At 44.0% G+C, this 17365-nt stretch overlaps 1 protein-coding gene across 3 annotated transcripts in view; it reads left to right on the plus strand.

Annotated features, from left to right (window-relative positions):
• Positions 1-4165, plus strand: part of RNF180 (ring finger protein 180) — a 132626-nt gene extending 128461 nt beyond the window's left edge. For 2 of the 3 annotated variants that reach the window (XM_075066975.1, XM_032794814.2), the window contains one exon: positions 1481-4165. In XM_075066975.1, coding sequence (XP_074923076.1) covers positions 1481-1680 — 200 coding nt within the window. In that variant the 3' untranslated portion in view covers positions 1681-4165. Of the gene's footprint in view, positions 1-1477 lie in introns of all 3 variants that reach the window. The other variant, XM_032794813.2, reaches the window with a different exon arrangement.
• Positions 4166-17365: the final 13200 nt, after the last annotated feature.

Consider the following 17365-nt stretch of genomic DNA (forward strand, 5'->3'; position numbering starts at 1 on the left):
ATTCTGTTTCGTTGATTATTATATAAGGTCTAACCCGAACAGATTCTACAAAGGAAATTTGTGCATCACTAGCAGACTAGCACTTTTTGAATGAATCAGTAAAACAGTGGATATAGGAAAAATCAGTTGATTTGATTTATTTGGACTTTCAAAGGGGCTTTCAGAAAGTTCTTTTCAAGAGATTACTGAACAAACTGGGTAGTTTTGATTTGAGAAGCAAAGTATTCTCATGGATCAAACTCTGGCTAAGCATCAGGAGAAAAAGAATAGGACTAAATGGTCAAATTTTGTCCTGCTTGTGAATAGAGGCAAAACTGTTACAGTATAACAGAGTTTAGGGAAAGACATTCTACATCCATTTAATGAGGGGAAAACCCCTGGCAGAGGGGAGTGCTTTCATAAATCTTTGGCTCCTGGGTCTGCAATGGACTGTACTTTTGGGGGTTAAGAGGGCCGCCCAGAGGATTAGGGGGCTTGGGGTCTTCAGCGGTGGGGGTTGAAGACCTGGCACTTCGGCAGCGGGTCCCGGAGCGGAAGGATCTCCTGCCACAGGTCTTCGGAGCACTTCAGCGGCGGGTCTCGGGGTGGAAGGACCCCCTGCCACCAAATTGCCGCTGAAGACACGGAGCAGAAGCAGCTCCGGGGGCCTGGGCCCCACGAGAGTTTTCCAGGGCCCTCGGAGCGCGTGAAGGACCCCGCTACAGGGGCCCCGAAAAACTCTCGTGGGGGCCCCTGTGGGGCCTGGGGCAAATTGCCTCACTTGCCCCCCCCCGGCGGCCCTGGGGGTTAATCTCCTTTATTGGGTAGGAAAAATAACTATTGATAAGCTTAGATTCAGATTTGTGTTTTATGATTTTTTTTTGTATTGTAACCACTTGCTTTCACCACTCTTTATTTATAGTAAAATTTTTATTCTTTCTTAAAAAAAATCTTCTGTTTTATTATAAATACTCACAAGGGCTATGTGGTTTACAGGAGTAGTGGGTTAAGATAAAACTTAAACTGATATGCCCTGCACCTTTGGGGATAAAGGATTTGAAATTGCTGTGGGTAGCTAATCTCTGGGGCTGGATATCACAGGGAAATGATTCAAAGGGATTCTGTGATTGAGCTACACCTATTTGTTAACCTACAAGGCAAAGACAGGGCTGGCATAAGCCTACAGGAGAATGCTTAAGTGGCTGAAGGGCTGGCAGCGTCAGGAATGCCCCGCTACCATAAGATGCCTCTCATTAGCGACAGTGGGTGAAAAAGTGACTCAGAGTCTTGGGTGCCCTGAGATCCATCATAGTTCTCTCCAAGAAAAAGGGATGTACACTGGTGGTGAGATGTGCTGCTTCTATTCTGCATTTGCTCTTCAGACAGAGGCTATTCATTTCTGATGCTCTCAATCCAGCTCCTTTCATAAGCATTGTATTCACTTAAAATATTTTTTTAAAAGAATAAGTGGACTGAAGTGACATGATCTGTTTTCCAGCAGGTTTCCAAAGGCATACAGATCCTGTAGCAAGAAGGCACTTCCCACATGCTGCTCACAGAATGGACTACATGGATTTTGAGGATGATAGCCGTGGATGGTGGTTTGACATGGACATGGTGATAATCTACATTTATTCTGTTAACTGGGTCATAGGATTCATTGTTTTCTGTTTTCTTTGTTATTTTTTCTTTCCTTTTTAGGGGACTGCATTGTTTGCTTAGTAAAACTGATGCATCATGCAAACAAAGACAATGTAAATAGAAATGGTTTGAAGTAATGAATGCAGATCTTTCTTTATGTGGTCTGGAGTTTTTATGATTCAGACTTGTATTAGCCTGCACCAAACATGACATGGGGCTTATGATCTAATTACTGGATGCTTGTGATATAGGCATCAAAGACTTGCGCTTTGCTGAAAACATAAAGTGAAATCCTGGCTACATTGAAGTCAGTGGGAGTTTTGGCATTGATTTCAGTGGGGCCAGAGTTTCTACCCATAATTTGTAAAATCACCAGTATATAGAAATGAAGCATCAAGATTTGTTTTGAGGAGTTACTGCTGAGGGGGCTGTAGCATGGTCTGAACTGAGTTCGGTTTTTGGCTCTGTACTTTGCAACCTTAAGCAGGTCACATCATCTACTGGTGCCTCAGTTTCCTCACGTGTAAAAGAGGGATGATGGAGGGAGGATCCTCCAGCACAGACAGTGTGTGTGTCTCGAAGTTAATTATTAGCACCTTTCATGTGGAAGGATCCCAACGCACTTTAAGGGATATATAGGGATCAATCACTCAGTTTTGAAATGCAGCCACTTTTGAGGTGGGATGCAACCACCATTTAATGCTAGCCACACTACAAAACATTTTTTAAAGCAGGGGCAATGGAACAACTTCTCCATCTGATGCCACTGGAGGGATTTCTGATACTGTAGTAAAATGTCAGTACACAAAGATAGGACACAGTGGCTAAAACACCTGTGTTTGAGAAGTACAGGAGAGTGTTTAATTTCTAAGGACTCAGTCCTGTAAGCTACTGAGAACTCTGGTTCTGATCCAGGAAAGCACTTAAGCATGAGTAGTCCCATTAACTTCAGCATTTGCACTGGTAACCTCAGGAGCTGCTGCTGGTGGTTCTTTCAGTTTAGCTAATACCAGTCCATCAGATTGCTAGGTGGAATTGAGTAACTGTAATGGGACTGCCCATTAAGCATGTGCTTAAGTATTTTGCTGACTCAAGGCCAGAAATGAGCAAGGCCTCAGACTTGTAGCTCATCTGAACGTTGGCACCTCCAGCAGCACATTGGCTCCTAGCATTTACTTTTCCTCAAGCTGCATAAAGTAACTTCTAAAGATTAGACATCCCTTTGAGGATTTTTTTGCAGTTAAAATACCTGTACAGCTAAAACTATGTTGACTGAATGGATTTGGTCACTTTCTTTTAATATTGCTCTAAAGGGTAGTGGGAAGTGTAATAATTGAAATTCGCCATCAGTGTAGTTGTGGGCAAAAGAAAAATTAATGTATGCCATTATTTCACTTCTAATTACAATAGCTTGTCTTGTACTATTGATAGATGATCATTAGGCATAATGTCCCCCCCACTACCATTAAAACTTTAGAGGTTTTATTAAAACTCATGGCACAATAAAATTCTCAGCAAACTTAAAACATGTTTCTCAACTATGCCAGAACTCAAGTTGTAGCTTTTGGTTTTTTAAACTTGCAAATCAACTGTTCTTGGCTCATTGAAGAGAAGGGATGTGAAGCACCTTTTCAGCCAAAATATATTTGCCCTTCCTGAGGTCAAAAAGCGTTAGACTGAAAGGATGTATCATGAAATAATTGCTTTAGCTAATTTAACTAACTTGGTGCTAGTTTAAAATGTGAAACAGGATTTTTGGGGGGAAAGTATTAAATCAGATTTAAGAATGTAAGTAGGGTGTTTCTCAGATGAATATATCAATTAGCTAGTATTTCAAAATGTACTCACACATAAGAAATCTATTCCAGATAACTCCAATTAAGTGAAAGTAAACTTATATAGAAAATTTCTAGTAGCATTTTATCATAGGTTTATTCTGAAAGATGAAACAGGAAGGGAGACAGTCAAATGTAGTATTGCCTTCTCCTTCTGTACAGTTACAAAAGTTGATAATTGTGGGTGGATGGATAAACTCTTCTAAATTTAGTATAAAAATTATTTTATATAACATTTCTAAGGTGCATATACATATTAGTCGAACAGTTTATGTTGTCTATACTGTTGCTTTGGTTAATGCTATTAATTGCAAAGAGTAATGAATTAATCAGATAATAAAGGAGATGGACTTAGTGTTTCAGATTTTTATATAAAGCTGTTTCTCCTTCAGAAAGACGCAGAAAGGGTAGAATGGTTGTAGTTGCTTTTCTCTATTGCATCTTTCCTTTGAAAATGTTAGTTCATTATTACAGTCTCAAGTATGCTTCCATTGAAATGTTGTCACAAAAATCCTATTGACTTCAGTGGGAACTGGAGTAGATCCTTTTGTGAGCAGTTTAATTCTTAAGCACATGGTCTTGTTCTGGAATGTATTTTTATCTATGAGGTTATTACAATAAAATTTGCAATAAAATCTGAAGTTGTTTATAATATTTTTCAGTTGTGTCAACAGATATTGGGTGGAATTAAATTTGAATATTTTTTTCAACCAATTTTATGTTTCTCTTTTAATTCTGTTTTTGGGAAGCAGTAGATATTTTGGGGGGAGGGGAGTTATAATTAACACAACTATCTTTTTTTGTGCTAGCATTCTTAATTGTTTTTGTACTCTGCGTGGAAACCCAAAGGGACTAGAAGCATTGCAATATCAAGTTTGTCATAACACACAGTGGCATGTCAACTCTTTATTCTGGGTCTGAATCTATACTGTGGATGATTTAGTACTAAATGCCCATAGTTATTCTTTCAAACAGATATAACTGCATTAAACAACACCATAATGCGAGAGACCTAATGAGATTTTTAGCAGCTGGTGCACATTTGCTCATATATGAGGTTTCATGCTCAGCTGGTGACAAACTTTTGGTTAGCAGTTGCACTTTTACCCTCCACAAGTCCTCTCCTGCACCCCCATTGTCCCCTACTTCTCACCATTAAACATTTTTAAAAACTAGGAAATTAATACACAAAAATTTCTTTATGAAGCACATAGGCTTGGAGTACACAACACATTCACAGACATATACTCGTAATGTAACACAGAAACCACAAAAGCAAGAATATGAGAGGATCACACCTTACCATTACCACAACTATCAAGGGCCCCAGACCATACTCCACAACCTTAACTCCACTCTAGCCCCAGAGATGCCAGATTTCCATCAGCCCCCTGTGACCCAGTGCCAACTGGCAGAGGGTACACCATATCATAACTCTCATCTGGCCTTACACGTTCATTGCCCCAACTCACTGTCATAATCTGTATCTAAAAGTTGTCATGTAAGGTATCATATGCAAACTGGTAACATTAGTCTTTATCTGTATGGGTGGTATATAAAGAATTCTAGATGTTTGCTGAAAATATGTTCCTCAGATGTGTTTCTTGGACAGTGCTGAAGCACAAGCTGTCCTACAAAAGAATGTTGTTTTGCAGGCTTTGCCATGTCTCCAATGTAAATTAAGCAAGATGTGAACTGAGACAATGAAAAACACATTTATATGCAAGGTAAACAATGCCATCAGGCAAGCGAATGGTTGGTGCGGGGGGAGACGATGACCAGTTAACAGTCTTGACAAGGGATAGAGACTGCACCCCTAGGAAGCCTTCTTGCCTCTTGAAATAGGGACAATGAACTTTGAAAACTAGAACAGAAGGCAAGAAGCCATTATGTCATCCTTCACCTGAGGAGACAAAGATAAGTGCTTTGGGCTCCATGTTGGATTCTGGCTAAAGATGGGCCAGCTGAGCTGGAAGAATGACTGTAGTGTGAAAACTATTTTGTACAACAGACTCTAATTTAAATTCAGTTTTCGTTTTCGTTTTTACGTTCGTTTGTAACCATTTCTATCCCTACTCCTTCTATCTGGTATCACTTAAATCTAGGGTCCATTGTTAATAAACTTGTTTTACATTTACAAAACCACCTCAGTGCTGTGTATTAAACTAAAGAGTAAAACCCTCAGTTTATCTTGCAGGCTTGTGTGTATTCTGTCTCTTTGGAGGTAGCAAGTTTAACTTCCGTAAGGGTGCAGTGAGATGCTGCAGGGGAGATGGTTTTGGGGACACTTAGGACAGGAAGGGTGGTTGGGGTCACCCTGCAAGGAGTAATCAGATTGATGGAAGCCAGGGTGAGACCACTGTGCTGTGAGCATGCTACTGGCGGCAGGGCTCTCAGCCAAAGCTGCACAGCCACAAGCACCCCAGGTTACAGGGCAGACCCTTTCCTGGTCTGGATGAACCCCTGAAGCATCACAGGCCCTTACTCTCTGCATGCACTTATCTCTTTTTAACAAACTACTCTTGCCCAACACAACCAACTCCTACACAACACATACTAGTGCCGGGGACAAGTACTCTGGGTAAGAGGTGTGTAAAAGGGTGAAAGAGGAGCAGAGGTTAGGCTATGTTGGGTGGTCTGTGGTAAAAGGTAGTTGTGCTAATGGCCAGGTGTTTACTCAGAGGGGCGGGGAAGAGGAGGAGCAAGTATGGACAGTTAGGGGGCTTACTTGAGCAGTTGAGTCTCTTTTGTGGGTGGGGAGGTGTGGCAATCTTAACTGCTTCACAGTAAACCTTTTTCTGTATTAGCAAATGAATCCTCACAACAGACCCCCCTTTACACAGGGGGAAACGGAGCTGAGAGTTTGATTCTCCCAGTGCCACAGAGGGAGTAATTGTCAGCGCCAGTATTAGCACTGTGACGTGTTTGATTCCTGCTCCTGTCTTCAGGCAAAGTTGGTCGCTTTGGTTTCTTTTGTAATATTAGAGTGTATGAGGAAGCTCACATTACCACTCCCTATCAGGTACCTCTTCTCTGGCTAAATGGAAGAACTGAGTTTCCAGTGCCATCAGCACCTTTTATGTTTCGCTTAATTGTTTTTTCAAGCCTGCAAAAGAGCTAAAAATAAAAAAGCAACTCAGAGCTGAAACGGTGTGTCATAAAAAGCCCTCTGTGAACAATTAATTCATCTTTGGAGTAAAAGGCTAACCTGTTTGAGGCATCAAACGAGCATTGGCAACAAGAGCAGGAACCTGAAAGAAAGTTTCTACTCCACATCCATATGGTCCCCAGCACTTCCTTGGACAACATGGAGACTTCATACTTAGCTTGTGGGCATAGGGGAGCAGATATTGTCTCCTTCATGGTATGCTCCCTCAACCCTGTAGAAACCTTTCTGAAGTTCCAACTGTGTAGGTGGAAAGGGGTGCAGGTCACTGTGCAGTGTGAGGTGCAGAAATCTGAGTTTTTCACACAAACTCCCACCTCTCACCCACCTTTTTCTGAGGTTTGTGTCGGGGGCAGGGAGTGAGGGGAAATACTTCGGATAGAGGGAAACATTCTGAGGGCTGTCCTGCCTGGCATGCAGGGCCAAGGTGCAGCCTAAAGGTAAGGAGCTCTCCTTGTGGAGGCTCCTTCCCTCCTGTTGGTCACACACACTCCTCCGATTAAGGAATGGAACAACTGGACCTCAGCCTTTACAAACTTTAGCCATTACTGTATAGGATGCTCTGATGGAGGTGTCTTTTTTTTCAACATCTTCTGAAATTAGCTTGCTCATATTTCCTGTAATGCACATATGGCCAAATTCTGCCTATAGTTACACTCGGGTAAGCCCAATGATTTAAATAGGGAAAAAGCTGAAGATCTACTGGATTAGAAACATGCAGGTTTCTTTAGCATTTATCTAACTTTAGTAATTTAATTCTGGTAAGCATACATTAACATCCAACAATAAAGTAAAAGTGCTCTTGGGAATTACTTTCCTGCATTATTCAGTGAAAGCTTAGCTGTAAACTATAATCTTTAATCTAGGACACTATACTTTTTACTTGATTGTATTTTTATACGGTAATTTATTATCAGAGAGGAAATTGTTCTTAAAATTGGGCTGCAGGGGTATCTGGGCTGGTGATGGGATTTCATTAAGCTTCTTTAATTAAAAATTAACAGTCAAGTCTTATGGGACAAACAGCTTCATTTCTGATACATTCTGGAGAAAAAATGCTGAATAGACCAACAAATATGAGCTGAAGAAATGATCCTGGACATTTTAGTAGATATGTACTTAGTTACAAAAAGTCCAGGGCTTGCTTTTCAAAGAAATCCTATCAGCAGGACAGAATTAAATCGGAATTCAAAACCACTTTTTATTAGGATCAGATTGGGCCATCTGATGCATGCATGAAATTCCCATTCAAGACACTGGGAGCTGAGTCAGGGCATTTGAAGGCAGAATTTATTCCTTTGAAGTTCCTTATGCAAAAATTCCTGAACGCTGTCAGTGTGTCGAGTGCCCTCTACAGACTGCCATTCGTGGGATGCACATCTGTTGCAGCTCAGACAATGGACCCTTTGATAGCAGTGCTGCTGGAGCGTGCTCACATCCCCTGCTGCCCCTTTCCTCACTGTTCGTGAACATTCTGAGGTGAGACTATATAAGAGAGGTGGATGCTCTGGCTGCTTCAGTTCCTTTCAAAATCCAGCTGGCAGATCAGGAAGCAGTCTAGGTCCTTGGCCTGAATTCTTAGCCTCAGGTGTTGCCTTCTACACCTTTATCATTCTCATTAGATTTTAGTATAGTTAGATTCAAGAGGCGTGCCTCATGTTCCTGGTTTTCTCTGGCATTATATTCTCACACATGATGCCTAACCTGCCTCAGGGAGAGATAGACTCCCTCCAGAAGCTTAGTCTGCAGTATTTTCACCCCGAGGGCTTGGAATGAATGTCAGAATAGACTTCAAGCAGTGCATGTGCAGGAGGTTCTGGCAGCCAGGCCTTCCAAATCTGGCATATCTCTTGGATCCATGAGTGAGCATAGACCAGCATCATCTCCTGATGCTTCTAGGGAGAAGAAGCTGGACAAAACTTTGCAGAAGGTTTAAAATTCCAAGAAACCTGTAGTCCCCAAGAAGGATCCTAAGCGATTGGATTCAAATTGAAAAGCAGAGAAACCACACAGGTGAGAGCCTCTGTGAGCCGAGTCAATACATGGGAGGAACACAATTGGATCCAGTCACTTTGGGTCTGTGAAAAGACCGTGCACAAGAAAGAATCTGTCTGCAGAGCCAAAAAGCACACTCAGTGGATGTTACAGAGTCATTATCTACGGATCCTAGACCATTGGATCTCCTATATAAAACAGAAGGATTCTGGTCTTATAATGAAGCACACAGTGAACTTTTTGGATATTCTGAATCCAGCTCTCCATTCCAAGCTGCCTCAACAACTGGCCATGATATTTGTTGCTCCTATCCATCCAGATCNATTATTATCAGAGAGGAAATTGTTCTTAAAATTGGGCTGCAGGGGTATCTGGGCTGGTGATGGGATTTCATTAAGCTTCTTTAATTAAAAATTAACAGTCAAGTCTTATGGGACAAACAGCTTCATTTCTGATACATTCTGGAGAAAAAATGCTGAATAGACCAACAAATATGAGCTGAAGAAATGATCCTGGACATTTTAGTAGATATGTACTTAGTTACAAAAAGTCCAGGGCTTGCTTTTCAAAGAAATCCTATCAGCAGGACAGAATTAAATCGGAATTCAAAACCACTTTTTATTAGGATCAGATTGGGCCATCTGATGCATGCATGAAATTCCCATTCAAGACACTGGGAGCTGAGTCAGGGCATTTGAAGGCAGAATTTATTCCTTTGAAGTTCCTTATGCAAAAATTCCTGAACGCTGTCAGTGTGTCGAGTGCCCTCTACAGACTGCCATTCGTGGGATGCACATCTGTTGCAGCTCAGACAATGGACCCTTTGATAGCAGTGCTGCTGGAGCGTGCTCACATCCCCTGCTGCCCCTTTCCTCACTGTTCGTGAACATTCTGAGGTGAGACTATATAAGAGAGGTGGATGCTCTGGCTGCTTCAGTTCCTTTCAAAATCCAGCTGGCAGATCAGGAAGCAGTCTAGGTCCTTGGCCTGAATTCTTAGCCTCAGGTGTTGCCTTCTACACCTTTATCATTCTCATTAGATTTTAGTATAGTTAGATTCAAGAGGCGTGCCTCATGTTCCTGGTTTTCTCTGGCATTATATTCTCACACATGATGCCTAACCTGCCTCAGGGAGAGATAGACTCCCTCCAGAAGCTTAGTCTGCAGTATTTTCACCCCGAGGGCTTGGAATGAATGTCAGAATAGACTTCAAGCAGTGCATGTGCAGGAGGTTCTGGCAGCCAGGCCTTCCAAATCTGGCATATCTCTTGGATCCATGAGTGAGCATAGACCAGCATCATCTCCTGATGCTTCTAGGGAGAAGAAGCTGGACAAAACTTTGCAGAAGGTTTAAAATTCCAAGAAACCTGTAGTCCCCAAGAAGGATCCTAAGCGATTGGATTCAAATTGAAAAGCAGAGAAACCACACAGGTGAGAGCCTCTGTGAGCCGAGTCAATACATGGGAGGAACACAATTGGATCCAGTCACTTTGGGTCTGTGAAAAGACCGTGCACAAGAAAGAATCTGTCTGCAGAGCCAAAAAGCACACTCAGTGGATGTTACAGAGTCATTATCTACGGATCCTAGACCATTGGATCTCCTATATAAAACAGAAGGATTCTGGTCTTATAATGAAGCACACAGTGAACTTTTTGGATATTCTGAATCCAGCTCTCCATTCCAAGCTGCCTCAACAACTGGCCATGATATTTGTTGCTCCTATCCATCCAGATCTGCAACGCAAACATAATTTAGAGAAGAACTTTAGATTCCCCATACTATTGATTCTCCTCCAGAGAAGAGAAGAAGGGTGGAGATGCCTCATGAATAATCACCTTATGCTTCCATGGGTCTCCTGGTAAGATGCTACAGACCTTTTCTATTCTGTCCCTGAGATCACTGATCTCTCATCTACTATTGGAGTTGAATACGAGGTTGAATCCTCAACCAGAAGTGGAGTCTGAGCACCCTAGTCAGCCAGATAGGGCTTTTCATAAGGACAGATATTCTGCAAAACAAACATGCAGAGGATCCATACCATGACAGACACTGTGAAATGGAACTGGGCATAGATTTCTGGATGGATTAGCATGTACCCTTTGGGCTAGATGGCCTTCTCTCAGACATTCCTCAGAAAATTGCTATTCTACTAGAAATCTTCCCTCTCTAAGAGTGCAGGCAAGATTTCCATCATCGGATCTGACACTCCTGGATTTGTCTGGAATATATAAAGAAAGAGCAATTACCTATCATCATACCAGACACACTCTCAGAAGAGGGGGAACCAGAGATGCCTGAGGAATAGCAGCAAATGGATCCTGAACAGAAGGATCAGAGTTTTGCAGATGGAAATGTGGGGATTACTACAGTAGTGCCTAGCTCTGAGGGGGCAGCACTATTTCACAGATTAGTTGACAGGATGGCAAATGCATTGAAGATCCCCTCTGTGACAGTTGAGACTTCTAACCCAATCTTTGGCATTGTTGGCTCTCCATCCAAAAACAGAATTACACTGCTGGTATGTCTGTAGCAACCACCAAAAGCAGAATGGTCCACTCCTGCGTCTGCTCAGTCAGTGTAAAAAAGGTGAATAAATTATACCAATTGCCACATGAAAGTTTGGATGGGATGGGAAAACAGATTTTTTTTTCTATGTTTGGTATAAGAGTGGCTAATTATCAAGTTGTTGTCACATGCTGTTAATACTATTTCTGGGAAAAGATGGTGGTATTTGTACAATCCTTCTGAAAGACAGCTTATTGTAAAAAATGGTTTAAAGGGTTTATTTTTTTCTAGCCAGAGCAGAGCAGCTGCTTCTGCCACTTCTCTCAGATGATATGCATGGTTTAGATCATCAGACTCCCTCTAGAAAAAAAGACTAAACAGATGAGGTCTGTGAGAGGATGAAGGATATGAGATCTACAGCCAGCTCTTTTGGGAATATACCAGCAAACCACAATGGTACCCCATTTTTCAGATATCAGAGGAAACAATACCCATCAGTGCACTTACTGAGAAAAGAGATTTATGTACACATGTACTTACAAGTGGCTAATCAAAGCATCAGCAGCAGAAAAATGTACTGGGAACCGTGGCTTACACATGCACCTTATTCAAGTAGATCTCAGGATGAACTGGGAGAAATCATTATTGAGCCTTGCACAGAGGATTCCTATCATAGGGGCAATTCTGGACTCCCAAATTGGCAAAGCATTCCTGACAAAAAAGAGCTAGCAAAGATTCAATCAGTTATAGTCCTGCTGCACCAATTCTCAGTCACCTTTTCAGATCCCGTAACCTCAGCCACATATATAACACTTTACACCCGACTCAAAATGAAATGTCTCCAGCATTCACTGGCAAAGAATTAGAGACAGAACTTAGCCAGTAGTCTGTATCATTGATCATACTTAAGGCTAAGATTTTATCACAGATATTTGTAGTAAAAGTCATGGGCAAAAAGGAAAAAGTTACAGAAGCTGTGATCTAGCTGTGACTTTTACTAAAACTATCCATGACAAAATGGGGATTTGGGGGTCCCCACACCACCTGAAGTGGGGCAGCTGCGCAGGGGCTAGGAGCTACCTGCAACAGCTTGGGGCTGTGGGGTACTCCTGCTGCCTGTAGCTCCGGGGCTCCCCTGCTGCCCATGGGGGCCAGGAGCTCTGGGCTGCTGCCACCTTCCATGTCAGCCAGCTCCAGGGGCCCGCAGTGGTTGGGAGCTTAGAGTTCACCCACAGCTGTGGCAGCTGTGGGGTTCCCTGCCACCCATGGGAGCTCAGGGATTCCCCCGAGGCCAGGAGCACCTGGGTTTCCTGCCATCCATAGCATCCGGGAGCTCTGGGTTACTGGTCACCACGGGTGGTGGGGGAACCCCTGCCACAGGTAGCTCTGGGGATCCCCATGGCAGCCAGGAGCTCTGAGGGTTCCCCACCACATCAGGGGACCCTGCAGCTCCCGACCACTGCAGGCTGAAGTCACGGAGGTCACTGGAAGTAACAGATTCCGTGACTTCCATGACCTCCATGACTAAATTGTAGCCTTAATCATACTAAAGAATGAGCTCCTGTCTTTGCCATGGTGGACTCAGCGGCTCAGTGTTATGAAAGGAGTGTTTTCAAAGCATCAGCAGCTACACAAACCTCAGATGCATCTAGCCTGCACTGAAGTGCTTACTTCAACAATTTGATACTGCATGGCCAGTGAAATTCCCAGGAAAAGAAAATGTGCAAGTGTGTGTTAGAACTCAGAGCAATATGTTGGATTCACAAATCTCGTCTACCTCGCTTACATCACCTGGTGGTACAGGTCATTTAGACATACAGGACATTATAGAGAGTGGTGGGTTATATAAACAAGCAGTGAGGAGCTCTCCCAGCACAGCTTTGTAGGGAAGCAGTAGCTCTGTGGGAACAGTATTATTCTGTATGACATCTACTCAGTGGCTGTACATCTGACAAGGAAAGACAACAGTCTGATGTACAAGCTGAGCAGAGATGCAACAGAACTGCACAAGTGGCCATTAAAGAGCTAAGTAATGTGCAAGATCTTTGACTCCAAGAGGGTCATCCAGAGGTAGACCTCTTTGAAACCAGCAAAATGTCCCAGATTTTGCTCAAAACTAGGAAGAGAACACTAAGCCATCTTGGATGCATTCCTGAAAAGCTGGAGAGAGGGTCTTCTCTTTCCCCCATTTTGCCTCATGCAAGTGGTGATAAGAAAGACAAAACAGAACAAAGCTAAAGTAATTCTGGAGGCTCTGGCATGGCCAGGACAATAGTTCCCACCTCCTTTATCTATGGACGGAGGCAGGGGTCAGTCTGTCCCTTTTATGCTAGATCTGTTGATTCAACAGAATGGAAGTCTTATCACCCTGACCGATGTTTGCTACACCTGATGGACTGGGATAGACTGAGAGCAATTTACCTCTCTAGAGGTACATGTCCTATTTATCTGGAGGACAGAATCAACATGTAAGTTATAGACTGAAATAGAACAGGTTTATTCTCTGGGCAAACAGTAATAATGTCCCAACCACCATGCCAGATCTGCTAAAGCTGAAACTTTTAGGTCTCTCAATCATCAGTTAAGGTGCATTTGGCAACCATGTCGATGTACTACACTCTTAGTGATAACAAATCTGGAGTCATATATGAATCTGTTAAGTTATTTATGAAACGGATGACTAACATCTACCCAAAGTCCCTTCTGCAGTATGAGACCTCAGTATGGTCATCTAATGAACCCTGCATTTGAACCAGTGAGAGAATGCTCTTTATTTCATATTTCAAGTTAAAACTGTTTTCTCTATATCAGAAACATCTGCTAGAAGAGTAAGTGAACTATACACCCTCAACATCTCCCCGCCCCCACCTCCCATTTTACTGTTTTTCATAAGGGCAAGGTGGTGCTAAGCCCTCATCTGAAGTTTCTGCTTAAGGTGATATCTGAATATCACATTAACCAGTCAGGTTACCTGCCAGTGTTTTTTCCAAGGCCACATGTACATGCAGGAGAAAACAGGCTTCATACTTTAGATTCAAAAGGACTTTAGCTTAGTTTCCTAATAAGACTAACCAATTTAGGAAGTCTATGCTGACAAGAAAAAGGGTCAAGCAATCACATCTCACTATCAAATGGGATCGGATGTGCATTCACAAGGTTTACACTTTGGCTTCAGTCCCTATTGCTGAAGGAATTAGGGCACATTTCACTAGAGGACTAAGATTTCTTCAGTGGCATGCCTTAGGCACATACCACTTATAGGCATCTGTAGAATGGCACCATGTGGTTCCATGTATACATTTATAAAACAGGTTTCAGAGAGGTAGCTGTGTTAGTCTGTATCAGCAAAACCAGCAAGGAGTCCATGTGGCAACTTAGAGACTAACAAATTTATTTGGGCATAAGCTTTCGTGGGTTACAGCCCACTTCATCAGATACATGGAGTGAAAAATACACAGGCAGGTATAACTATACAGCACATGAAAAGATGGGCGTTGCCTTACCAGGTGGGGGGAATCAGTGCTAATGAGGCCAGGTCAGTCAGGGTGGATGAGACAGTTGACAAGAAGGTGTGCGTATCAACAGAGGGAAAATTACTTTTTGTTACTATCCCCCACCCCCTTCTCTGAGGCTCCCCTCACACCGCCCCTTCTCTGAGGCCACACACACACACACTCCCCACTCACTCCACTCCTCCCTTCCGCTGTGACTTGCTCTCCCCACCCACATTCACTCATTTTCACCATGATGGCTCAGGAGTTCGGGTGTGGGAGGGGGTGATGGCTCAGGCTGGGGGTGCAGGCTCCAGGGTGGGGCCAGAAATGAGTTCAGGGTGTGGCAGGGGGGCACCAGGCTGAGGCAGTGGATTGGGATGCGAGACAGGTGAGGGCTCCAGCTGGGGCTGTGGTCTCTGGGGTGGGGCTAGGGTAAGGGATTTGGGGTACAGGAAGGGAGGGTCCAGGCTGGGGCTGAGGGGTTCAGAGTGTGGGGGGGGCTCCAGGCTGGGAAAGGCAGTTGGGATGCAGGGGGTGTAGACTCAAGTGGGGATGGGGATGAGGGCCTTGGAGGTGTTGGAGGATGCTCTGGGCTGGGTAGGGGGGGTGGAGTCGAGGGGTTTGGAGTATGGGAGGGAGCTCCAGGCTGCAGCAGCAGATTGGGGTGCGGAGGGGGGGGAAGTGCATCGGTTGGGAATGCGGGCTCTAGTTTGGGGCCAGGTATAAGGGATTTGGGGTGTAGGAGGGGGTTGGGGATGAGAGGCGTGAGGGCTCGGGCTGGGGGGGTGCAGCTCTGCGGTGAGGCTGGGGATGAGGGGTTTGGGGTGCAGGAGGGTGCTTTGGGTTGGGCCCAAGGGGTTCAGAGGGCCTGAGGGGGATCAGAGCTGGGTCGGGGGTTGTGGGCCAGGAGGGGGGTCAGAGGTGCAGGCTTTGGGCTGCACTTACCTCAAGCAGCTTCAGGAAGAAAGAGCATGTCCCCCTTCTCCAGCTCCTAGGCAGAGACGCGGCCAGGTCTGTCTGAGCACTGCCCTGTCCGCAGGCACTGCCCCTGCAGCTCCCATTGGTCACGTTTCCCAGCCAAAGGGAGCTTCAAAACCGGCGCTTGAGGCGGGGGCAGTGTGTGGAGCCCCCTGACTGCCCCTACATGTCGGAGCCAGAGAAGGGGACATGCTGCTGCTTCTGGGAGCCACACGAAGCCACGGCAGACAGAAAGCCTGCTTTAGCCCCACTGCACTGCTGACTGGACTTTTAACAGCCTGGGCAGTAGTGCTGACTGGAGCAGCCAGGATCCCTTTTCAACCAGGCATTCCAGTTGAAAACCATACACCTGGCAACCGTATTAGCAATCAAAGTACTGGCCAGACTACAGCAGTTTCCTTCCTGAGTCTTGTTGGCACTCTCAGGCCAGCAACGATGAAGGAACTGTGAAAAGAACAAATTAACAAGAGAAAAACGAGAGCAGGGCCTGCCTGGAGAGCAAAGAGACACAGAGAGTAAAAGCGCCCCCATGCTGCTGAGCTGGACAGGACAGAGAAGAGTTAGTGACAGCAAAGAGCTCTTTTGCTGACTGCTGTCAGAAATGAGTGGAATGTTTCCAAGGCAGCAAATAAGCTCTGAGATGGTGTGAAACCACCCGTGTCAGTGGGTATGTGGCTTGTGATCCTATTGCTTACACTGCTTAGGGACCAAGAACCTTAAGATTCTGGATGAGTCTGCCTGATTTGTGCTAGGGCACTGCCATCCAAGCCTAACTATCCTGCATGATGACGATACCATCAGTGGAAAAACTGTTTTCAGCATGTTGTTGGTAATAAATGAAAAATTTTGCTGTTTAAAAATACACTTATGAAATGAGGTTGAATTGTAAGACCAGAAGAAATATGGGGGAACTGACTAATCTAATCTCTGTTACAACAGTGGTCAGTGTATTGTTTATACAAAATTATGTATTAAAATTGAACAATAGTCTGGTTCCACAACTTATTTCTTTATTTCTGAAAACAACCTCAATTCTTGAGAATGCACTGATGGTGTAACCAAGTCGGTCCCACGATATTAGAGAGACAAGGTGGGTGAGGTAATATAGGTAACTTCTGGTGGTGAGACCTGAAGAACAGCTGTGTGTTAGTGTGAAAGCACCACCAGAAGTTGGGCCACTAAATGCTATTACCTCACCCACCTTGTCTCTCTAGATTTGTCAGGGATGGCAGGAGTCCCAGATTCCTTCGAAGATGTCTATCTTGTGCGATGAGCATGGCACTCACTTGAGGCAATTCTACCATAGCTTTCATCTAGTCTTCTGTTAGTTGGGGATTCTTATATAACTGACTGCTTCACCCTCTTCTGTGGAGATACCTCAGCAGTCGCCTGGGTAGGGAAAATGCCAGACATATTTCTTTAGGGGTTCTCCAAATCATTCCTTATTAGGTGGAAACAATTCCCAACCATTTAGTGGAGCCCAGGGAACCCAAGCTGCCATTTTTCTTTTTGTTAATGGCTAATAAAAAGCTAAAAGCTGCAATTACAGACAGTAAATACCACATATCCAGGTGCTAGGTTTGCACTTTTTAAATGTCTTTTGAGAGTGTGCAGAGGTGGGCAAAAAGGAATGGGGGCTATAACTTTTTAGGGCTCAATTCTGCCTCTTAGGGGGGGTCTGAGCTGTGCTAGGGTGTAGTCAGAGGTGCACCACCACCACCACCACCTGTGCAATCTCAAGGAATGCTGGTGCAATGAGAACCTCTTTGCAG

This window comes from Chelonoidis abingdonii, chromosome 6 (assembly GCF_003597395.2).
Source record: "Chelonoidis abingdonii isolate Lonesome George chromosome 6, CheloAbing_2.0, whole genome shotgun sequence".
In the NCBI taxonomy this organism is placed as follows: domain Eukaryota; kingdom Metazoa; phylum Chordata; order Testudines; family Testudinidae; genus Chelonoidis; species Chelonoidis abingdonii.